The sequence below is a fragment of the Charadrius vociferus genome, unplaced genomic scaffold (assembly GCF_000708025.1).
Source record: "Charadrius vociferus isolate BGI_N301 unplaced genomic scaffold, ASM70802v2 scaffold129, whole genome shotgun sequence".
NCBI lineage: Eukaryota > Metazoa > Chordata > Aves > Charadriiformes > Charadriidae > Charadrius > Charadrius vociferus.
The window spans coordinates 4,305,087-4,330,760 of NW_009661374.1; the positions used below are offsets into that span (position 1 = coordinate 4,305,087).

The 25,674-nt window shown below is 38.0% G+C and overlaps 1 protein-coding gene across 1 annotated transcript in view; it reads left to right on the forward strand.

Moving 5' to 3' along the window:
* Nucleotides 1–3,149: 3,149 nt before the first annotated feature.
* Nucleotides 3,150–25,674, forward strand: part of FIG4 (FIG4 phosphoinositide 5-phosphatase) — a 64,279-nt gene continuing 41,754 nt past the window's right edge. Inside the window, exons 1-12 of the mRNA XM_009893875.1 lie at nt 3,150–3,203; nt 4,723–4,821; nt 5,870–5,993; nt 9,018–9,174; nt 10,504–10,554; nt 12,315–12,463; nt 15,518–15,646; nt 17,190–17,290; nt 19,261–19,423; nt 20,044–20,141; nt 22,202–22,335; nt 24,523–24,639. Coding sequence (XP_009892177.1) covers nt 3,150–3,203; nt 4,723–4,821; nt 5,870–5,993; nt 9,018–9,174; nt 10,504–10,554; nt 12,315–12,463; nt 15,518–15,646; nt 17,190–17,290; nt 19,261–19,423; nt 20,044–20,141; nt 22,202–22,335; nt 24,523–24,639 — 1,376 coding nt within the window. The remainder of the gene's footprint in view (nt 3,204–4,722; nt 4,822–5,869; nt 5,994–9,017; nt 9,175–10,503; nt 10,555–12,314; nt 12,464–15,517; nt 15,647–17,189; nt 17,291–19,260; nt 19,424–20,043; nt 20,142–22,201; nt 22,336–24,522; nt 24,640–25,674) is intronic.

Genomic DNA, 25,674 nt, shown 5'->3' on the forward strand with positions numbered 1-25,674 from the left:
AGGAGAGGCCGGGGCTGACCCGCGCCTGGCACAGCCAGTTCCAGCCGACCCACCACAGCCCAGCAGCCAAGATGGCAGGTCCTCTGTAATAATGTATTTGAGAGAGATTAAAAAAAACCCCAAAAAGCTATGCAGTAGCTGTGGGAGAGAGGAAAAAATGTGAGAGAAAGGGCCCTGTGGACACTGAGGTCAGTGGAGGAGGAGGTGCTCCAGGCGCCAGAGCAGAGACCCCCTGCAGCTCCTGGGGAGGACCACGCTGGAGCAGAGGGGATGTTGCCTGAAGGAGCTGCAGCCTGTGGAGAGGACCTACGCTGGAGCAGCAAAAAGTTGGAGGTGGAAAGAGCAGTGGAAAGGAACTGTCAGGAACTAGCTGCAGACCCCCCATTTTCCACTCCCCTGCACTGCTCTGGGCAGGGGGAAGGTGGAGGAGTTGGGGGTGAAGCTGTGCCTGGGAAGAAGGGAGGGTTGGGGGGAGAGGTATTTTAATTTATCTGTGTTTCTCACTCTCGGAACCTATTTAGTTGTCAATAAATTACATTAATTTCCCCTAAGTCAAGTATCTTTTGCCTGTGACGGTAAATGTTAGACAATCTCCTTGTCCTTACCTCGACCCATCATCTTTACCATCTTATTTTCTCTGCCTGCCCTGTTGAGGAGGGGGAGTGAGAAAGCAGCTGGGTGAGGGTCCAACAGCTGCCCAAGGTCAACCCACCACACTTCCTTAGGGCTTTGGGGTTGGAGATATACCCATTGAGGGTATCTTTTGCAAGCATTTTGTGTAAGTTCTGAAGTGTTTTCTTTATGCTATTTGCAGGTTTAAAATTGGCTGTATTGGTAGTGCACTGCCATGTTTTTCAAGTAGCTTTTAGTGTATTTTCATGTCCCTTTTCTTTTTGCTGCTGATTAAGCTGTATGTCGCTTTTTAACTGACGAGTGAAATAAGTTCTTTACAGTGCTAACATTTCTTAATGATAATTAGTCTATACAAAGAAGCAAATCATAGTTTTAGACCAGGAGTTCTAAGTAGTGATCTTCTTAAAGAAAAAAGAGTTGTGGGCAGAATGTTTGATTTCAGAACTATTATCCTGCCATTATAAACAACAATTTGCAGTAAGAAGTTTTTTATTTTGTTTAGACTCCTTTTAGAAGAAGCTATTTTTATTCATTTGACTGAATCAAAAGATTGATAAAAGAGGGTGTAAAGACTTTCAATTAGATTGCTTTGGTTAAAACTCAGTCCCAGGTGGAAGTGACTAATGATTGTTCCTATCTTGTGGTTGCTTAGTGATAATTGTGCAATAAATTAAGCTTCAGTCCAGATCTCATAGGCAAGTACCTGCATGGTGCTCTGCCGTGGTTGGTAAAGTACACTTGTTAACAAGTTTCAGTGAGGCCAAGGACAGACTAAACCTGGAAAAAGCGTTGTTTCATCTCAGGTGATGGTTGAAGGATGTTGACAGAGAAGCGTGAGGAAGTCTGTAGTTTCTTCTTGTGTGCTGCTCTGTTGAGAGAGTACTTTGGTCAAGGTTTTCCATTTATCTAAATGCAGTGGCTTTGCTGTGGAGTGGAATTGTTTGAGACATTTGGAAAATGTTTCAGTTTGTTCAGTTCAATTTATTAATAAACAGAATAAGAGAATAAGGATAGAAACTCCCAGAAAGGTTTCTCTAGCTTACCTTGGATTTTCGTTTCTTTTACTGTAATGATTTCTGTTGATCAAAATAGTTGTAAACAGTACTGCGCGTTTTAGCTTTGATTAATTTTGCAATTATATTACAACCTCAGAAATTAATTTATTTAATGTTACATGCTCAGTGTTGTGTTGATTAGGTAGTTTTCTTTATTCTTTCCTAGTATTTGTGTGATGACAAATTTAATTGTGGTACATGTCACTGATATGGTTTTATTTATGCTCCATATCATCCAGTAAGACATGCTTATTTATTCATTAGCTGCATAACTTAGGTAGCAGAGGCAGCTAATGCTGAAATGTCTTTTTTTGTTTGTTTGCTTAATCTTTGCATCGTTAGTTTTCATGTCATCTTTGTTTTCATTTCAGATCTTAAAGGTTGACTATGAGCTGGCATATCATGCTTTTTTTTTTTTGAGTAATTTTGGGGTTGTTGATTGCTAGCCGGTCCTGAAAACTTCCTAAGTAGAAGTCTAATTTTGGGTTCCTAATTTTGAGGACTACTCCAAATTCAAAAGTTTTTGCAGATGTTTCCTTCTTTCTTACTTCCACAAGACTACTCTCTAGCACGCAGTGGGTAAGATTCACATTTGCTGAATAGAGATTTCCCATTGCCGGGCTTTCTGAGAAGGTGGCATCTTTAAGTCCATTGATGCTGGGTTTTGACGCTGTTTTCAACTGACCTTCCTTAACATGTTAAACGGCCTAGCTTTCTAACTTAAAAAAAACCCAAAACCCACTACCCTAAATTAGTCCTTAAAGGACTTCAAAGAGAACTTGTTAAGTACCATTCATAATGGTGGTTGCTACCATAGTCTGCAGATACAATTACATCTCATCGAATCTAACTGCTGCTGTTCTAAGCAGCAGCAGCACTTAAAGCTGGCACTGTAGCTGTGCATAGCTCACCGTAGCAGCTGCCAAGGTGACATGAGTGATACATTCCTCATAGCGCTTCCTTATGTTTTATAGGTCTATTAAAATGGAAATGGAGAAGTATCCAGCTGAACTTCCTTAGTAATACCATTTGCAACTCTATATCCATCTCTCCCTCTCTCTCTTGCTCTTTCTTCGCACCCCCTTCTCCCCCCCTGCTTGTGTATCATGTGCCATGTTCCAGTTCTAAATGTGGTCTTTGGTCCAAACTGCTGTTTGGACAAGCATGCTCAATTTGTACTGTTCTATTTTTATTCAGGATGATTTGTCTGTAACCATAGGTGTCACTTTGGGAAGAAATTACGCTCATTTAATGAGCTGCATGTGGGGCGAGGTCACTTAGCTGTATTGCAATATTATGGACTACTTAAAATTGTTTAGCTTTAAGTAATTAATAATTTTCTAGCAATAGAGGAGCAGCACTATTAAAATGCAAACTAACTTATCTTCTGTGTATTACAAATCAATATGATATTTTCCTCTGCCCATTCACTTTCTACTTCATGAAGAAGAAGATGGCATGATGGTGGCATGGTCTAAGCAAGTGACCGTCTTAGTGGTTTGGTGTTTCTTGCTGGTGGGTGATACCAGTGTAAGAGCTCCATCCTCCACCTTTGTGCCATTCAGTGCCATGCAGTGGGCGCTCCGACCCACTCCCTGTCATTTTGATTTCCTTCTGGGGAAGTGCAGATCTTGGCACTAAGGGATCTCCTGCAGAGAGTACCCTGAGGTGGGCAGGCTGGGGAGCCTGGGCTGTGCACTGCAGCACATCCCTGCTAAAAAAACAGGGAACAGTTTGCTGTGCCAAAGTACTGCCTCAAAGGCTTCAGTGAGGGAGTGCCGTGATGGCACATGGCTTTGAAAGGGACTTCTTTACTCTCATTTAAGAGTAAACAGCAAAACTTGCCACTCAGTAAACACTGTAATGTCAGTGTCAAGGTGGATCTGGGAGTTGGTAGTGTTTCCTTTTATAGGTCTTAATTATTTTATTTTATTTTTTAGAGCTTACTGACTATCTAGACATTTTTGTCATTTCAGGGAAGCTGAAGAGGGCTTTAGGTTCTTCTTTCTTAAATATTTTGACAGTAAAGATGTTTCTTCACATCTAATTGGTATAAATTATGAAATTCTGAGTTTGGTGTGAATGTTATTATTGATTTCCTCTCCCACATCTTAAATCCATGTGACTTTTAAAGTTAAGAGCTGGCTGCATAGATCCACATGAATTTGCCATGCTTTCCTACTAGGCTGAGCATTATTAATGAGTTACACCTTGCTGTGTGGTAGCACCACACTGATTAAATGAATTAGTAAAATGAGAGCTACTTATAGCAAGTCAATCCTGCAACCTGTGCTTACTGCTAATTCTTCTAAATGTAAAAATTCATTTATAGTTTGATTCCCTTAAATGTGAAACGGACACATTTGTTTATCTGTGGTCTTTCTTTCATATTTTAAGTGAGAAGTAAACCTAGTCTTTTTTAAAAAAACTAATATTTTTAACCAGAATAGCTGGTCACATTAAACTTGAGTGTTGTGGAAGAATATTGGTGAGAAGTTTATCGTAGCAAATGTAAATAAAAAATGAAGAAAACTTGCAGTACTTACATTTTTTCTGTTTAGCATGGAGTAGGGAAGACTAGTTGGCAGAAATAACAATGGCAACAGTAGTTTTAGATCATGAAAAGTTACAAACTTCTATGTATAAGCTGCTGCTAAATTTTACAAAGCAAATGGGAAGACAGTAATGGCTGGGGCAGGGCATAGTTGGACAGTGCCTAGTGTAAGTTGCATTTTTTTCCTCTCTAAACAGGTTTTCACCGTTCTTAAATTTTTAAATTTTTTCCTCCTTGTACAGTGGACAGAATGAGGTCTTTTAAGTTGTAAAAGTTGATTGTATACAAATGTACTTACCTAAGGTACTGATGTCTAAACCAGTTTATTAACAGTCTATATGGAGTATTAGATATTTGATGTTAGTTGAAATGGATCTAGTCTACAAAATATATAAATGGCATTGTTTATGTCTTATGTTATAATGGGCTTTGGTAGCTTTATCCTGTATAATATTCTGACTTTTTTTTTTTTAAATGTAGCGATATTTTCTTGTTGGAAGTAATCCTGCAGAAACAAAATACCGTGTTTTGAAAATAGATCGCACTGAACCAAAGGATTTGGTTATAATTGATGATAAGGTGAGTGCCTCCCTTGTTAGGGTTTATTTCAGTTATTCCAGATAATACTGACTATATTGAGCTGAATTTAAATATTACAGATTTAATCTGTTTCAACAAAGTTATCCTACAGAATCATAGAATCATGTGACAATTGAGGTTGGAGGGGATCCCTGGAGGTTATTGAGTCCTATGCCCATGCTCAGAGCAATGTCAACTAAATCGGGTCGCTCAGGGCTGTGCCCAGTTGTCTTTTGGACATGGATGGAGACACCACGTCTCTGGTTAACCTGTTCCAGTGTTCAACCATCCGTACAGTAAAAAAAGCTTTTTCTTATGTTCAAATGGAATTTCCTATATTTTAATTTGTGCCCATTGCCTCTTATCCTTTGACTGGATACCACTGAGAATAGTCTGCTTCAGACTTCTTTATTCCCTTCTACCAGGTGTTTATACACATTCATAAGATCCCCTCTGAGCTTTCTCTTCTGCAGGCTGATCACTTCCAACTCTCTTGGCCTCTCCTTGTATGTCAGTTTCATACAGTATTAGCATGATAATGGCTAGTTACAGTACGGAAGCGGCCACAAGATCTCCAAACAGCACACTCACTTTAATGAAATTTTCCCAAGTTTTTCAGTTTATTATGTATATGCTCCCAATGTTTTTCTTATGTTCTAAGTGCAAAATAAGTGTAATTACTATCTAGCCAAATTTTTAGTGTTTCTGATATATCATATCTGAAGCAAAATAAACAGCAACAACAAGAGTTTTAACGTACATAATAGAATAAGACTTGATTCCTTTCCAGGAAGTTTATGGTTTGGATTTTAATTCTTAAGATTTAGAAATGTTTGAATTCACATGTGACCATAACTATTTCTATTGCAGTGAATGGTGAATTTTGTGCATAAAAAAACCTTGTACCTGTTGGTAGGACTGAAACAGGAGACAGAGGACATACAGCAGAACTTTGGTTTATTATATATTAATTAAATTCTACTATTCTCTGACATGAAATAACACTTAACTACCAAAGCAGTAACTTAAGTGACATTTTATTTTAAAGCACGTGTATACACAACAAGAGGTGAGGGAACTTCTTGGCCGTTTAGACCTGGGAAACAGAACAAAGATTGGGCAGAAGGGCTCTTCTGGGTTATCTCGAGCTGTCTCTGCTTTTGGAGTAGTAGGTAAGTGTTTTGTTTGGATTTATAAAACCTTTAATTTCTTAAGGAGGTAAGGCTTACCATGTCGCCCTGTGTATCTTTCTGTCTCTGCTTGATTTTGTTTATTTTTTTTAAAACTGAAGAGGATTGGGAAATTTCATTCTCAAAGATAAATAAGTTTACATGTATTTTGTGAAAACAGGTGGCCAGTACAGGGTTGAGAATTGTGCTGTAGCGGGTCTCCTCTTTGTAACCAAGGGAGAGATCTAGGAAATACCCAAACTCTATAAGTTTGATTGAAGATCTCCCCAAGCTCAACTGATTGTAGGATACAAAATGTGTGGAATCTGGCCTCCTGAATTCCAGAGCTCACAGAATGTTGTTGGTTTTTTTTTTAAAAGAAAACAGATGTTGACATCCTTTATTAGGTTTTATTTCTTCATAATGCATTATTCAGAAAGATGACTTAATTTTCTTTTTTGGTTAACTTTTTTGCAGTGACATATTTAAATATTTCTTCTTCATGTTTGAACAAGTACAACTGACGAGTAGGTCAACTGAATTGTTAAATGCTGATCAGATGACCATAATCCTAGAGAATTGCTTCAAGGATTTAATAACTTCTAACTTCATCTGAAAGTCACTACTTTCCTCCCTATTGTCAGATACTGAGATCGATATATTGATGGGTGATGTCTCCAAAGTAAATGTTAATGTGTGCTCTGACAGCCTCCAAGAATACTTTGTGCTTTATCGGCATCAATATACACCTGACCATCTAAATCCAAAGCTGCAAAGGAGGTGGAAAATGCAATTACTTTAAAAGATGCTCCTGAATTTTGCATAACAACCGGAACATAAGAAAATATTATTAGTATTCTACTCTAAAGTGGCAGATTAAGCGAACTTTCTTCTGTATTCTTTTTACCCATGAAGCATTTTGTAACTTATCAATGGATCCACTTTTCAGATATTCCTCAAGTGAGGTTTATGTTCCTTATTAATTTAAGAGTAACAATAATATGGGTAAGCCTAAAGGAGCTTCTAACAGTCTTGCAGCATTGACTTTTTTTGCACAAGCCATCAGTGCTCACTATCTAAATATGTAATAATATATTTGGTTGGAAAGTGGTTGTGTTCAATGAAAATTTTGCATCCCAATTGTACGTTTTTATGTACTCTTCATAACAGGAGAGTTCCTATTCCATAGCTGCACAAATGTATTGGTTATCAGATATGGTGTACTATTTCTAGATTACATTTTAGAAGTAACATGCTCTCTTGGTGATCTTCAGATTGTCTTGTGCTTTTAAACTATATATGCTTTAGATGTCTTCCATCTTGATCCTATCTAATCATATCTGTATAAACACGTAATTTGAGGGAATGGAGCTGGTCGATTTCTGCCTCCTGGCTCGGGTCAGAAGGACAGGGCTATTTTTTGTAAAATTGGAAAGGACAGCTTTGTTCTATTCTCTGTATATTTTCTTAACCAGAGACAGTGCATTCAGTGCACCCAGAATGAGGGTGCTGATAGGCCAAGTTGTGGTTCACTGTATAGTTTTTAAAAGTAGAAATCGCTTGGCCATGGAGAGAACCAGGCCAAGGGGAAGGGCTGGGTTTCTTATCAGACTTTGGTATAACATTTGGTGAAATTCAAAGGATAGAGACTGTTCATGTAAGTAATTTTGGTACCTGGAGGATACAGGAAGAACTTTGACTGCTATTTAACAACTGAAATTCAATAGTCTGGCTGCTTCAAATGGAAGACTGTTTCTTATTGTCAGCAGGGTCTCCTGTCCTTGTGCAGGTGAGAACGTTTTTCCAAGGGGGGCTAATAAGGCAGAATAAAAGAATTGCAGTTCATTCGATCACATTGCAGCCTCCAGCAGTGACGGAGAGGAAAATGTGTGCTTTGCTCATCCTTCTTCTTTAATTTATAATGCAAAGCTAAAAGAAGTGAATATAAATACAAGTCAAAATGTGAACTGTGAGGGTCCGCCCCCCCCCTTAATATATTGTTGACAGTGCAGCAGTGTCTGAATTTCAGGCTCTTTATTAGTAGCAACCCATCAAAGCAGCTACCTCCAAGAGCTAGTTCATGTAATTTATTAGTTATTAAAACTTAGTACTGCTTTATCACTGCCTACACTGTAGTAGAAAATTTGGGTTCAGGAGTGGTTGCATATTTCTGATTTTAATTTTATTTTATAGATTTGTGTTGGATTTAAAGGTTTGTTATGCTTTTTCCTAGTCATATGTAATAAGAGACATCCAAAGAAACAACTCGGTGAAGAAGGATGGCTATGCCCTGTAGCATTAAGGATGAGGGTGGAAGCTTTAGAAGCCGCCTTTTTATAGGCAGTAAAGCCAGATGCTGCCTGTTCTACCTCCTTAGCCCTCTGGATTTCAGCAGGGTCCAGTGTTGGTATCTGAGAGAGGAAATAGAAAGAAAGGATTACCCTTGATGCTCTGAATGGCTAGTTTGGGGGAGATGCTGCTGTACTCCGGGAATTTAATTCCCTGCTGTTAAGGAGGGAGAGCACAAAGGTGGTGTAGTACCCTCAACTCCTTTTGCTGTTCTGTGTCCCACCTCAGCAGGGAATGAATAAACCTTGAAAGAAAATTGGAGATTGGGATTCCTCCTTGCCCTGGAAAATTAACCTTTTGGTATCTGAAGTAATTAGAGTATGCCTCGCTCTGAACAATGAGAGTCCTATAAAAAGCAAATACAAGTATCTTTAGACAGCAACTTATTCTGAATTTTCAGTGTCTTAACTCCGCTACTTAATATTAGAAATATGCACAATGGAAGGGAAAAAAGTAAAAACTGTGTACTTCACTGATTAACACTTACTGGGGGTGAGTTGTAAGACTCTGTATATGTATATTTTTGTATGTGTATATATATGCGCATTATAAATATAACATTAAGAACAAACAGAAATGCCGTCAAGTCTTGAAACAATTGTTACTGTTTTTTTTAAATATGTTTGATAAAATCAATGCAGTCACCCAATTAATAGCATTTGAATGCTGTTTTAACAGGTTTTGTCAGGTTTTTAGAAGGCTATTACATTGTGTTAATAACAAAAAGAAGAAAAATGGCAGATATTGGAGGTCATGCAATATATAAAATAGAAGATACAAATATGATCTACATTCCAAATGACTCTGTGAGGGTCACTCATCCTGATGAAGCCAGGTAAATAATGGTGGTAAACAGTGTGTACTTTTTAAATATTTTCCAAGCAATGGTGAACTGCAACTAGAAATTTCAGCCATAGAATTCCTTCTGTTAATATGTCATTCAGGCCATTTTATCTTAGTTGATAAATTAGCGTGGAAGAATGGCGGGTGGGCCACAAGTCCTGTGTCCTCTAACCTGGAGGGTAAATAGAACTGTTACAGTCTTTCAGAGCTTTTTGTCCACATCTCCATGTCACCTACATGTCAAAGCTATATCCTAGCAAACGTGCACCAGGAAACATCCAATATAAACATCGTTCTTGCAAGATCGAAGTAGTGCTAATACTGGTTTATGTTGTTTGGGGTACTGCTCTTTAGTAGCTCTAGCATCATGTTAATCTCACTTGAAGACATCTTTTATGCCCTTCAAGAAGTGCTGAGCAGATTATTTAATTTAGTGACTCTGTGCTGTCAGAATTTTGTGGATGTTGGTGTTGTAAAACTTACTGGTGGGTCAGTTTATCACCCTTTACTTCTTTTCCTTTCCGTGACTTCTTTCTAAAGAAAGAAATTTGGATCAGCAGGGAATCTTGTATGAAATGTAGAAGTACATCCTGGTGGTGTTTTTATCAGGGATGGGTAACTACTTCTATGAAATACCAAGCAAATGATATCAATAAACTGCTTTTCTGTCTGTACCAAGTATGAACAGTCTAAAAGTTGTGATTGGTTATGATAAACTGTAATAAATCAAGCCAATGGTAACCATTAAAAAAGTTTTCACTTTAAGATATGACTGATTGTAAACCTCAGCCTCCCCTCTTAGAATGCAGCAGACCATATTATCTAACTTATTGTCATGGTTTGGATGACACCTATATATTTATGGTGTTAGCCATTTTATCTTTCATAGACAGTGTTACGGTTTCTTCTGAGAATTTGCAAGTGAAATAGGTATTTCTTTTCTTGTTCACTTATTGGAAAATAACTGTGAGAATATTTAATTATAGTATAGTACTGTTGGGAATTTACTTGTGTAAGTCCTAGAGAATTTTACCCACATATGTGGAAGACAGAACTATAACTGTGTCTACAACTGCCTAAAGAAACAGAATATGTACACAAGTAGACACTGGATTAAAAAAATGGCTATTTGATGTATTTAACCCAGATGCTGACATTCTAGTGGAATTAATTGTCAAAACAATTACAGTAAGATAGCTAGAGAACTTACGCCAGAGTCAATATTTATATGTAGTTTAATTTATGAGATCCTCTGAATGACTTCTTGGGGTCTGTCTGGTTAAAGTGATAACTTTCCCTTTAACTTGAATTATTTTGCTAGGTATCTGAGAATCTTTCAAAATGTGGACCTTTCTAGCAACTTCTATTTTAGGTAAGTATTCATTACTAATACCTTTAAAAAATTGTAGACTTACACTTGCTATAAGATTCGGCTTTTGGTTGGTGTTTGGGGAAATAAGACACGTGATCACATTGCTTGTCCATTTTCATCTGTGTCTTTTGAACCTGCTTTCTCCTTCAAGTTGATTGGGAATGCAGTATCCATGAAGTTGAAAAACTAGAAATATTAGTGATGTGGTAGAACATCGACACTGAAATTACTGTTGCCACTGACTGGTCACCTTTGTCAGATTATGCAGAAGTTCTTTCTTTGGAAAAATGGCATATTTCAGGGGGTTTGCTTGCCCTATCAGTTTTTCTTTCTCAATCTCATTTTCCAGAAATAAAGCTTTGCTTAGATTCAGAAACAAAGGTACAGAAATAGATCCTCATCTGAGATATACCCTGTGTAGGGTGCATCTCTCATAGGACCTTCTCCAGGGGTTATAACAGCCTTCCAGTACCTAAAGGGGACCTACAGGAAAGATGAGGAGGGAGTCTTTATTAGGGATTATAGTCATAGGACGAGGGGTAATAGTTTTAAACTGAAAGAGGGTAGATTTAGATTAGATATTAGGAAGAAATTCTTTACTCTGAGGGTGGTGACATACTGGAACTGGTTGGCCAGAGAAGTTGTGGATGCTCCATCCCTGGAAGTGTTCAAGGCCAGGCTGGATGGGGCTTTGAGCAACCTGGTCCAGTGGGAGGGGGCCGTGCCCATGCGGAGGTGTTGGAACTAGGTGATCTTTAAGGTCCCTTCCAACCCAAACCATTCTATGATTCTAAGCCTTATTGGTTCTCTTGCTTGCTGCTTCATAAATGCCATACCTGAGACAAGCTTCTGTGTTCCAGCTACTATTGCACATGAGATTTTTGGGACAGCAGAAAAATAGGGGAAATGTGGCGATAAACCTGGCAGTAGTAGTTAGAAGACATTAAGACTTAAAAAACAACAACAACAAAAAACCCCCTTGCAAGTACCAAAAGGTATATCAGTCTAGAACCCACTTCCTTTTGGAAATTAACGACTTCTTCACAGATACAGTTGTGACAATGAAATGTACCAAATTTTTATGTGTGTTTTGTGGTTTTGACACTTCCTTTTGGAAAATAAAGACTTTTTGTCACAACTGTATCTGTGAAGACAAAATGTACGAAATTTTTATGTGTGTTTTGTGGTTTTGCATGGAAAGGCTTTTTCACAGTGTAAAGCCTGTGTTTTTCTTCCATGCTTTGTCTCCCAGCCCTAACATTATACAACTTCCTGTTTTTTTTTCTGCTTGGAGGTGATGAATGTATACCCTTTCTGTGATCGTATGTAGAGGGGAAAGGAGAAGGTTATTACAGACTCTCTGATAAACACATGTATCAACTTAATTTGAATTGTTATTGGCTGAAATCATAGCATGTTTTTCTGCATGTTTTTCATATAAATCCTGAACGGAATTAGAAGTTAGTTATAAGAAAGTATTTGAGTTAGAGAGTATTACTTAAATCTCAGAAAAATAAGGTTGTCTATGTATACGAGCATTTCAGCTATTGTACGGTAAACAGTTTCTATGTTTGTAAAGCTTCTTGTGGAAATCATTTGTATCATTTGCCATTACAGAATCAGAATCTGCGTATCTTGTTTAAGTCTTTTTTTAATGGATAAAGTAGTACTGTGTTAAATATAAATACAGATGGAGAGTAAGGGCTTTCAGAAAAGTCCTGTGCATCTACAATTATTAATAAATGATAACTGTCTATCAGTTACAGCTATGATCTGTCTCACTCCCTTCAGTATAATCTTACTGTCCTGAGAATGCCACTTGAGACATTAAGAACTGAAACAACTCAGACTCGACAAGAGAGTTTTGATATATTTGAAGATGAAGGACTTTCAACACAGGGTGGAAGTGGTAAGCCAATATGCCTAATTAAACAAATGTTGTTGGTCATGAATGCATTTAGAATATATTCTACTTAAGCTTACTTTTGAGAAACACTTGGGTCTTCTCTGTTGATCACTAGTCTCATAACAGTCATGAGTTAATAAAAGATTACATGAAGTGCCAGTTACAGACATCTGAATTTGAACAATGCAATTTCTAGAGGCGATTAATCATTGTTTTGTTAATTTACATTGCAACTCAGGGAGATAATTGCGCATGCTGACATTTTTCAGCAATTGATTCTTCAATGGACTTGTAAGACTCCCAATAGGAATGAATTACAAAAAGAGTGGGAAGCAATAACTGATTAAGTACTAATAAATCTTTTTTGTTTCATGTTGGAAAATATTGACGATAGAGGACTTGTATGAAGTTAGTATCAACTAGATGTAGTAAGCTCTATCAGGAAGTCTAAGAAAAGTTATTGATTTCAGTTGAAAACTGCAGCCTTCACTCTGGATCTAACATGTTCATAAGAGTGTAAAGATGACCAGCCAGACAGGAAAACTATTTTCTCTTCCTCTTGCTTTGTATTAAAAAAAAAATCCCCTGAAATTCTTAATACTGGATTTCATTTTGCTGAAGTTGATTTTTTTTTTTTATGTTTTATTGCCCCGTGACTTGTACTAATTATATGAATGCTTGAATTACATTTTAATTTTTTTAACTTTTTAGTATTGTACATGCGGCACCACTTTTTTCCTTATTTAATCATGAAATACCAGCAATAAAAGTGCTACCTTTGATTCATAAGGAATACATTGCTGTAAAAGTAGTCTCAAACAATTGTGGAGATACAACTAAGCTTCTTAGGTAGTAGTAGAATATCACGCCTTTTAAATACATCACTGGTAAGCAAAACAATAGGATAGAGGAAGCCTGGTACTATTTTTGCCTAACACTATCAAGTTGATCTGGAAGCCAGCTTAGATGCATCGTAGAATCTGGATCTGTACTTGTGTTGGTTATAAAGAGTCCCAACAGGCTCTCTGCATTACCACCCTTATTCGTAGTCATCTGCTGTGTAACCTCTGTTGCACATAAAATATAATACTTGTTCTAAAGTAACTTTGGTTCTTTGAGATGGCATGAATTGCATGACTCATTTTCTCTCTCTTCTAACCCCAAATGAATCTTCTGAGGCACTGAAGAATGAGCTTATTAGTCCTGCTTTCTGTGCCTCCAAAAGGGACTCTGAAGGCCTGACAAGCACACAGTTAAAATACAGAAATGCCCAAAGCAACCCTCAACCCACATTTATGCAGACAGACTTGTACACTGTCCACCCCTTCGTTTTTGACACCCTAGAATAGACCTACACTGACTACAACTAAAAAAATTATAATGAATGTTATGTAAGTAACTAATCATCTTTGATACTGGAACTTACTATGTTAAATAGTTGTAAACATCTAGCATGCTGTCATTTAAAAGTCTAAAAGTAATAAGTAATGCTGTGTATATGGTATGCCCTAAATCCTATGGAAAAATTGAAAGATAATTAGATAATGTATTTTCTTTTAAAGAAAAGAGACCACCCTTCCCAAGTCTCTACCCACCCCTATGCCCGAAAAAGATATTAGTAACATGGTCATATATATCAGGGTATCAGAAATTGGTTGTGAAATACTACAACGGCAGAAATGACTGTAAAGAGTGGAGGGAGCAATAACTCTTCCTTGGCAGAAATGACTGTGAAGAAATGAAGAGTGGAGGGAGCAATAACTCTTCCTCTGCAAATGCTCCTATGCTCAAGACCCCTCAGAAATCCGTAAAATGGCATTGTCTTTTGCATGTCTTTGTGAAAACATTGCAAGATAAAGATGCCATAACTTTGACCCCATCAGCAGCATGCTCATAGCACACACAACTCCACTTCCAGTAGATATCAACAACATATCTGTTCATATGATAGAATATGGGGTTGGACTAGATGATCTCCGGAGGTCCCTTCCAACCCTGACCATTCTGTGATTCTGTAATATGCTTAAGAAACAGCTGCCTGTTATTCAAGAACAAATTCTCACCAAAGTAATGCTACTGGAAATGAGCAAGAGCTGACCAAGCGTTTGTGGCCAGGTTCCACTGAATGCTTACACTCCTTCACCAAAATGGTTACATTGGTTTTCCCTGGGCTTGGGATGAGTTGGGTGACTAGGTAGCAACAGTGTGTTCAACAGCTGCATTTTCACTTTCAGTTTGTTGGGAGAACTCATCTTTTTCTCCCTGAACACTTGACTGCTATAATTGACATACATACTGCTACGATATAACTCATCCTGCCAGAAGCTTCGATTGAAAAAACTAGACAAAAAATGTAGCTAACAAAGTTCTTGTCCTATTCCTTCTCTTTAAGGTTCAGACTCGTTCAGTTCCCTTCACCACCTTTTAGTGCCAGTTGCCATCTTGGTCCTGATTTTTGAAACAGAGAAAGGTGCAGGTTCCAGATATATCAGAAATTGAATTTTAGTTTGAAGGTCAACAATAGCTGCATTTCTTGGTGTCAGGCAAATTAGGAAAACCAGACTAAACTATATGAGAAGAGGATTGACATGCTTTTTGTAAAGCAGGCCAGGGCTATGTATGATCTTCCAGAGCGTAACAGGTAATGCCAGAGGTGACCCAGAATTGAAAAGCTTATGAAGTCCTCCTATGAGAACGGGTTTGCCTTAACTGGAATTTGCAACTTGATTTATTTCCTGTTTCATCAAATCCTCTGCTGCTGCCGTGCAGAGATCTCCTTTCAGTTCTGGAAGTATCGGAAACTTCTGCATGAATACTCAAATATTGCAGCGAGTGGCAACCATAGAAAAATTGGAAAACTTTGTAAATGCTGAACTTGAACTTGTGCCTGAAGTTGTCTGTGTTTGGCAAACTTCAAGGATGCAAGTAAATGATATGCTGAGTTGCAGCCAAGGGAATAGCAAAAGAAGGGTCCAGTGACCTGGATTTCAAAACAGTCCAATGCAGGTAAGCTTGTTTCTAAATTGCTAATGCATTTTCATTGTAACAACTTCCTAGGTGTATTTGGGGTTTGCAGTAAGCCTTACGAAAAGTATGTGTGGAACGGCAAGCTTCTGGAGGCAGTAAAAAATACTGTTCATCGTGACTGGCTGCTGTATATTATTCACGGATTCTGTGGGCAATCAAGTATCCTTTTACTGTTGTAGCCAATGTTGGTTTATCAACTTCTAAAAAGTTTGAAGGGTTGAAATACATTGAATTATTTCCTGGTCATGTAAATACTTTTAAATTTTAGAATTATTTGTTGGCTTTTATTTCATTACTTTTCTAGGCTAAACAGGCAATATGATTATGTTCTTATAACAGGGTCTTGATGTGGGTAGACTGCATTCTCAGTGAGGCACAGTTTGTAAGGATGGGGTTTAGTAATAAAGAACTTCAGAGGATTTTACGGCTCAGCTGTACTTTTCACTGATATTTGAGGAAGGGGAAAAAAACTAAACAGAGCTGAATTGCTGACATAGATATGTTGTCTTACTAATCTCCTTTAATGCATTTTTTTAGTAACTGAGATTTGCAGAAATTCTGTTTCTGTTGAAGATTATGATAGAACTTCATGCCTGCTGTGTGAAGAGAGTTAAATAAACACTAGAACATCTGAAAATCTTTTTTTCCTGACTATATATTGTTTAAAATGGGTAAATGGGTCTGTGTACATTGTAGTAGGAGGAGAAAAGAAAACAAATGCATATCACACTCCAAAGAAATGCCATCTCAACATCTTAGTTGATAAGAATTTAGTATATTACAGAGACACTATATGCTAATCGTCAACAGTATCATGTTAGTTCCAAAGCCTGTCAGCAAAATACCTGGGGAAGCAAATACAATTATGAAGTTAAGGTTAGTGGTGTGTTTGCAAAGTTTAATTATTTTTTTTCATGATTGTAAGGCTGCTGGTCATTGACTTGGTCCCCAGACAGAAAGCTAGATCTGTTTTTATATCCCGCTATTTCATCTGGGGTCTTACTTAATCGAAGTGGTAGCTATGGGTCTGACCACCAGCGTTATGCCTGAAGCTGCTTCGTGAGTGACAATAGTCTTTGCTGTAGGTATTTGAGCAAATGTCTTCTTCCCTCTTTCTTGTGCCTCCCTTCTGCTAAGCAGTGATAGGCATGCTAGACGTCTGATTCTATCTTTTTTGGTTTTAATGAAAAATAAAAGCCTGAAAGAAGGCCACCACTGCATCCGTAGCTATTTCCTTCTGGCTTTCAGTTGGTGTTACTTAATTAGTTGCAAATTTATCTGCTTTTCCAGAAAAATAATTAGAAGGTGACTAATATACCCAATCTGAAAATAGAAGCTCACAGGCTTTAATCCTAGTATTCACAAAAGCAGTATTTGTGGGCCAAGGTGAACCTTGTACCTATTTCACCTCCATTGTCACTTCATAAAATAGAAATACTTCTCTTCTGAATGTTGTGAAAAGTGGCTGATGTATTGTAATGTAGATTCCCTTTTCAAAGTTCTTCAAAATGATTGTTGAAAAGAGCAATGCGCTCTCCCAGCTGCAAAAAAAATTTGGAAGTGATACTCATCTCTGTTAAGGAGATTTTAGTAAATCAGATGTTTCACCTTCATATACCTTTTTTAGAATTTATTTTTGCTTGCACGATGTAAGTGAATGAAAAATTGCATGTGACCTGTAAGCCTTAACTTCTCTTTCAAGAATTGTTAATATACGGTCGCCCTATATACGTCACTCTGATAGCCAGAAGATCAAGCAAATTTGCTGGAACACGTTTTCTGAAACGAGGAGCAAACTGTGAGGTAAACTAACTAGAAGACAGGAATGGGGAGCAGAATGAAGCCCCTGTAATCCAAGGGGAAATGGTGAGGGACCTGCTTCAGCACCTGGAGGTACACAAATCTATGGGGCTGGATGGGATCCACCCGAGGGTACTGAGGGAGCTGGCGGAAGTGCTCACCAGGCCACTTTGCATCATTTATGAGCAGTCCTGGCTAACCGGGGAGGTCCCAGCTGACTGGAGGCTGGCAAATACGACACCCATCCACACGAAGGGCCGGAAGGAGGATCCAGGGAACTATAGGCCGGTCAGTCTGACCTCAGTACCTGGCAAGGTCATGGAACAGATCATCCTCAAATGTCATTACACGGCACATGCAGGAGAACAGGGTGATCAGGCCCAGTCAACATGGGTTTGTGAAAGGCAGGTCATGCCTGACCAACCTGATCTCCTTCTATGATAAGGTGACCCACTTAGTGGATGAGGGAAAAGCTGTGGATGTTATCTACCTGGATTTTAGCAAAGCTTTTGACACCATTTCCCACAGCATTCTGGAGAAACTGGCTGCTCATGGCCTGGATGGGTGTTCTCTTTGCTGGGTAAAAAACTGGCGGGATGGCCGTGCCCAGGGAGTGGTGGTGAATGGAGTTAAATCCAGTTGGTGTCCAGTCACAAGTGGTGTCCCCCAGGGCTCGGTGCTGGGGCCAGTTCTCTTTATCGATGATCTGGATGAGGCGATTGAATGCACCCTCGTTAAGTTCGCAGATGACACTAAGCTAGGCAGGCGTGTTGATCTGCTTGAGGGTAGGATGGCTCTGCAGAGGGATCTGGACAGGCTGGACCGATCAGCCGAGGTCAATGGTGTGAGGTGCAACAAGGCCAAGTGCCGGGTCCTGCACATGGGTCACAACAACCCCATGCAGTGCTACAGGCTTGGGGAGGAGTGGCTCAAAAGCTGCCCAAAGATAAAGGACCTGGGGGTGTTGGTGGATGGCTGGCTGAATATGAGCTGGCAGTGTGCCCACGTGGCCAAGAAGGCCACCAGCATCCTAGCCTGTATCAGGAATAGCGTGGTGAGCAGGACTAGGGAAGTGATCATCCCCCTGTACTCAGCACTGGTGAGACCCCACCTTGAGTACTGTATTCAGTTTTGGGCCCCTCACTACAAGAAGGACATTGAGGTGTTGGAGCGTGTCCAGAGAAGGGCTACAAAGCTGGTGAGGGGTCTGGAGGACAAGTCTTATGAGGAACGACTGAGGGAACTGGGGTTCTTTAGCCTGGAGAAGAGGAGGCGGAGGGGAGACCTTATCACTCTCTACAACTACCTGAAAGGAGGTTGTAGAGAGGTGGGGGCTGACCTCTTCTCCCTGGTGAAAAGTGAAAGGACAAGAGGAAACGGGTTTGAGCTATGTCAGATGAGGCTTAGATTGGCTATTAGGAAAATTTTTTTCACTGAAAGGGTTATTAAACATTGGAATAGGCTCCCCAGGGAGGTGGTGGATTCGCCATCCCTGGAGGTGTTTTAAAAAAAACGGTAGATGGGGGACATGGTTTAGAGGTGGTTTTGTCAGGGTAGGTTAATGGTTGGACTTGATAATCTTAAAGGTCTCTTCCAACCTCAGTGATTCTATGATTCTGTGACTGGAGAACTGAAATGTTTTAGAGGGTTGTTAGAGCTTTGGTTGTAAATTATGCTATTGGATAAAGTTATCACAGCTATCATAACATTTTTAATTCAGATAATAAAGCTGTTCTTAAAATAGTAAGTCTTAACCAGCAGGTTTGGTTTTTTTGGGTTTTTTTTGCACTTAGAGGGAAAGAAAATCTAATAATAAAATTTAGGGACAAACAGGAATTTAACCTTCAGTGGTGTTCTCACTACTATGATTTAGTGTTTTACAATTTAATTGTAGGCTGTAATGATCAGTTCTCTATAATGCATGCAGCTCTGAAGTGTCATGTCTACATCATGTGTATTTCTGTTTGTTTTAGGGAGATGTTGCTAATGAAGTGGAAACTGAACAAATACTTTATGATGCTTCAGTTATGTCATTTTCTGCGGGAAGTTATTCCTCCTACGTTCAGGTTCGAGGATCTGTACCTCTGTACTGGTCTCAAGATATTTCAACTATGATGCCTAAGCCACCTATAACGTGTATGTACAAATTATTCTTTGTGGTGGTTTATGGTTGCCTCTGAGAGAGTAAGTGAACACTAGATTTGCAAAAATGAACAAATTGCCTCTGCGTTTGTTCTTTGGGAAGGCATAATGTAAGGTAAACCAATGTTCTTTATAATAAACATCATGGCATACCAATGTTCAACCATATCAAAAGCTGCATTTCACGAAATGGAAAAGAAAAAAAATCTCCATCTTAGACTTCATATTCAGAAATGGAATACAAAAAACTTCTGTTTGAAGATGTCTGCTTTCATTGTGCTTATTATTTTTTATACAAAGTTAACTACGTTTATCTTAGTATTGTGGATATAATTTTGAACATATCGAAAATGGTGGAAAACATCTGGACTAAATTTAGCGGGGACAGAATAATTGCACTTTGTAAGCAACTCAGGAAAGTTTTGGTTAAGAAGTCACTTCCAATTTGGAAAAGGCAAGATTTTTTTTTAACAGGTTTTGCATGAAAAGAGAAGAGAGTATGTAATTGTATCATTACTGTTAGAGAATTAGTATGTATTTTGTGAAGAGTACTTTTAATGGAAAAATGACTACAGGTCACCTAATATAGTCCTGAATATATGTATTTGTTGCAGTGGACCAAGCAGATCCTTTTGCATATGTCGCTGCTCTTCACTTTGACCAAATGCTTCAGAGATTTGGCTCTCCCATTATTATTTTGAATCTTGTGAAGGTACAGTATTTTGAATATGTTCTATATGTTTTCTAATTTTTAATATGATGCTTAGTTCTGTACAATCTCTGTCATTTTGATTGTGCTCTAAAGTAATACTAGCTTGTAAATGGCATGTTTTCTCCGTAAATCTCATGCTACACAGAATACTACATAACTCTCTCAGTGCTTCCACTACAACCCTTCAAAAAAAAGAAGTTTTCCATGTTGATAGACTTCTAGCATCCTTCTGTTGTTTTCAGGTTTTTGCTGCTACCCTTTAGATATGAGTAAGTCCAAATAAATTAACCACTAAATTTAATTTAGCACTAAAAAATGCTAAAATAGTATGGTTCCATGCGAAGTGAGATGTGTAGGCTTCTTGACATAGATGACTGAGTTGTTTGAAATGTTATGATAAAGACTTATCTTCTGTTGTTTGCTCAGTCTGGTAGAATCATGGAAGTACGAGCGGGAGAGAAAACTGCAGCATGTGATGCTGGCTATCTGGCAGTACCACTGGCAGCAGGGCTGCACTAATGAGGGGAGCTTCACGATTGCTGCAGTAATTCAGTTCGCTGCTGTGTGAGAGGCTGTGGTACAAAGCCTGTATTCTGGGTGGCACTGTAATTTTGGTTATTACATCTTGTATTTGTGCTGGGTTTTTTTTTTCTTTGTTTGGTTGATTTTTTTTTTTCTGTTCTGATCCACCCATTTTCTGTGGTGGTGTCTGTTTCCACATTTGAGTTTAATATATTGATTTGTTTTGCTTGAATTGTATCTTATTTCTTTTTTGTCTTAAAAAAAATATCATGTTGTAGAACTGTAGTCAGTAGGGGAAAAAAAGGATCTTTTATGTGCATGTAGGATCCCTTCCTAGTCAAAAAAATAAGGAAAGTAATAAAGGAAGGCTTTTAAAACTCTTAAGTTGTAGTAAATGGCAACTATATAACCTATTTTCTATTTCGAGAAGCTTTCCTGTGTAGGAGTGCTTTTAAGACTCTCCAATAGTCTGTGGAATCTACTTAGGTTGGCATTTGTTGACAAGAAAATGATTTTTTTCTCATGCAGCCATTGCTTTCAAGAGCCATTGTCATAATGTGAGTCTAGGCTCGCATGACCTTGACACATGAATTATATGCTTTTATCAGAGGGCTTTTGATACGGTGGCTGAAAAGGCACCTCCTTCTTTCCCTCTCTGTAGATGCTCGATAATAAGATGCTAAAATTGTTGTTCCTTTCTGACTTTATGTACAGCTAAAAAAGGCAGGGAGGGAAAGCTCCCAAGCCGGAACACCTTTTTTTGGGTGTTGGTGTTGCTTTTACACAAATGCTAAGTGTTTCTATCTCCGGTACTTTTATTATTTGATTTCTTAAATGTTGATAAAACATAATTCTACGTCCCCCTTTATCTGTCTATCCTAGAAACTTGTTAACTAGTAATGAATGTATTAGGCTTCCTTTGGGCTTGTTTATTTGTCACTGCTGTTACATATTTAAAGCAGTTTCTATAACATAAGTTCAGTATAGGTTTTAGTTTGGATGAAGTTGAGAGGAAAGCAATACTAATATAGACAGTGCCAAAACATATATATTCAGAGAATGGCAAAATCATTCAAATTTTAAAAAATTATCACAAGGATGGAAGCTGTTGTTCCCCATCTCATGTCAGTGATGGAGAAGAACTTGTCTGGGTCCTCTTGTATCCCAAAATTGAATGGGATACTTTCCTTTCTGCCCATATTTTTCCTTCTCTTTTGTCTTTGTCCATTTTCTCTGTATTGCCACTTTTGTTTCCTTGTGCTCTTCTTTGCTCTTACAGGGTTCCATTTTTCAGCACAGTTGAGATAGGTGACTTCTGCTCCTAATACAGATCAGTTGTTAAAAATCCATAACGTTTAGGTTTTTCTCTCTTCTGTTCTTAATTTAATTGTACTAGTTATGAAGAACTGCCTGCTGTTGTTACAGCTTCCACCTTTAATTTCTGTTATATATACATACATGTGTATGTATACAGGTACAGGTTACATAGATTGGTTAATGAAAATTGTAATGCTAACTTCCTTTTCTTCTTGCTAAAGGAACGTGAAAAAAGAAAGCATGAAAGGATTCTTAGTGAAGAACTTGTTGCTGCTGTGACATATCTCAACCAGTTTTTACCCCCAGAGCATGCAATTATATATATACCCTGGGATATGGCTAAATACACTAAAAGGTAGAAAAGATCCTTCTTTGTAATAGTGCTGTTAGCCACAATACAAATAACTGTATGCTACTTAGTATCTTCCTTTTCAGTTGAACGTAGATTTGGAATGATGTGAGAATTTTAAGATCTACGGACAGAACAAAACCTCAGCTTTTTGAAGGGTTTTCTATGGTTTCTTACCAAAGTGGAGCAAGGCCTGAAAACTTTGAAATTCTCTGCAAAGGAAAATTTTAGAGAAAAGCCATAAAAAAGCCAATCAAGATTCATGTTTTATTTTGAATCAGTCAAAAGGGCTACAAAGATGATTAGGGGATTGTAACATCTCTCATATGAGGAAAGGCTTAGGGACTTGGGTCTCTTTAGTCTAGAGAAAAGAAGATTGAGGGGGGATCTTATTAATACTTACAAATAGTTAAAGGGAGGATGCCAGGGGGATGGGAGCAGTCTTTTTTCAGTGGTGCCCAGTGATAGGACAAGGGGTAATGGGCACAAGCTTGAACATAGGAAGTTCCATCTTAACATGAGGAGGAACTTCTTTACCTTGAGGGTAGTGGAGCACTGGAACAGGCTGCCCAGAGAGGTTGTGGAGTCTCCCACTCTGGAGACATTCAAAACCCGCCTGGACGCTGTCCTGTGCAACCTGTTGTAGGTGACCCTGCTCTGGCGGGGGGGTTGGACTAGATGATCTCCAGAGGTCCCTTCCAACCCTGACCATTCTGTGAAAACACTGCATTTTGTCATGTGTTCAATTTCAGTCAGGACAAATGTTTTCCTAAACGTGGAAATATTTACGAGGCACTAACATTTTAAATCTACAGGTATAGGTTGCTATTCTTAAGTAACACACAACTCTGTTGTAAAGTTCTCTGACGGGCATATGTCTACTGTATCTTACAATGCCAAAAACTCTAGAAGAACGACAAGAATTGTTGGATCAACTTTCAGGTATCTGTTACTATATCAGTAGCAATGGCAAAACTGGTATAGTTCAAAGGGCAGGAATATAATTAATGTTTGTCCATAAAATTTTATGAAAAAGGCTTTGGAAAACTATCCTATTTTGCTATTTGAGATTACAAGTTGGCTGATATAGTTGATCATGTGGGTGTGGAACTGTTACTTTAAAATTTGACATGCTTTCACACTACATTTTTATTCTAAAATGGTATTGTGTACAGCTAGGTGTATATTCAGTTGTTTGTGTTACGATTAAATAGGAAATCTCAAAATAAGGCTAGATTTCCTTTCTGAAGATACGAGAGATGCAAGTTCTTGGGTTTTATATGGGAGTGACGCTGATGAAGCTTAGTGGTCTGTCCTATATGGGAAATGATACTAGGTGATCAAAGGATTCCCCTCCTAGCTGTAAACTTGAGGTATATTTATATACGTGTCCACCCTACTACAGATATAAAAAATACCTGATGATTTTGAACAAGATTAAGTGTTTATGCAAGCAAGAGATATTTAAGAATGGAAGATAATGTGTATGTCTGCCTAAGGAATCGACAGTTTCAGGAAAACTGAGAACATGTTTGCTTTAACATGTAGTTTTGAAGTAAGTTTGTTGGAAAGTAATACCAGTGGAAATGTTCCAAAATATTGCTTCCATCTCAGTATAAGCAATCATTAAAAAAAAAAATAAATGTTTTTGTTAGTTGAAATTTAAACACTGTAATAAAAGCTTTGAAAATAAAATGAGTAAACAGAAGTTTAAGTCCCCAACAATGAACGGGTGGATGCCCTGATCTGAGCAAGAGGTGCAGGACATCGTGAAGGCCACACACAGGAACAGATGTTACTGAACAGAACGGCACCTTGCAAACAAAATGAGGGAATATAACTTTGCACAATCATTTATCTTTTTCTGCCTCATTCTTATTTTATGAATCACAGAAAGTTTGGTAGAGGAAAATTAGTGTGATATAAAAGTCAAGGAGTTTCAGATTTTTGAAGTCTTCTAGTTTATGCAGTATGTTTTATTAATAAATAAACAAAATTGTTCAGATACCATCACTGTCTGTTTCCTAAGTCTGTAAAATCTAAGAAAACTATAGGCATTATTACTGTTGAATAAATAAAGCTGTGATGTGAGTCTTCCTTTAAATCATTCTTGTTATTAAAAGACTTTCCAAGCAGTGAAAATTTTTTTAGTATTAATGTATCTTGACTGTGTAATTTTTTTTCTCCCCTCAGCAAACTTTGCAATGTCCTTGATAGACTGAATGTGATTGCAGAAAGTGTAGTAAAGAAGACTGGATTTTTTGTAAATCGACCCGATTCCTACTGCAGTATCTTGCGACCAGATGAAAAGTATGTATAATTTAATTGATGCATGATGAATAACATCTATTCCTTGGAAAGCAGTCTGGAATTTTTGTCTCTAGTACATTATTTCTTATTTTAAGGCTTAAACTAATGTGAAAAAATATAATTCATTATGAAGTTCTAGCTAAAAGAAGCACATGCTAAGAAATACTAATACACTGAAAAATATGTAGAGTGTACAATTATGCTGCTGCTGTTCTACTTATAATGAATTCTTACTTCAAACTATTATTTGTAACTTGTAATCTGTATGCCATGTGTATTTATGTAAAGTTTGGGGGACTTTTTTTTCACTTCAACCAAAGTAATCCTAAGTTTGGGGGTAGATTTAGCCAAGCAAACACCATTTGGAATTTAATAAGTGGCTTCTTTTGAGGCTTACTAGTAAGATAACTATCATCTAAATGTTACAGAGTCCTGTGTTTTCCAATGGATTTCATGGTATTCATACATACAAGATTTAAAACTTTTTTTTTAAAATAGAAACTGTATTTGCTCAGACTGCTGCAGAAGTACAGTGATTTATTCAGCTGAATTCTAGCAAGTCCTAAAAAGCCAGAAGTAAAATAACTTCCATGTTAAAAGTTCAGTAAGTTTTTGATTCAAGTTTTTGTGTTAGGGACCTAATTCATCACTACCCAAATGGGCGTTCATATTTTATATTAAGAGCATCCTTGCCTTTTTAGCGTATATTCATTTAGAAACAGTCTGAGCTAAAACTCTCTTAGACTCTCAGAGCTTTTCTCTATCATGCAGTGCAGCAAATGTGGCAACTGCAAACTAGCATGAACAAGATCAATACATCCATATAATGCCGTGTTCTGTAGAGAGAGTCCAGTGAGTCTCAAATGTAGTATATAGACTTGCCGTAGCAGTGCTCTGGTCAGGTTGGGTAACCCTACTAACTCAAAAATATTCAGTAGTTCAGGGGTTACTTGCACCAAGCATAACTGCTTCTCTGCATCAAAATGTTGTTAGTTTCTTACTGATGTTCTCGAGCTCTGGGGTATATATACAGGC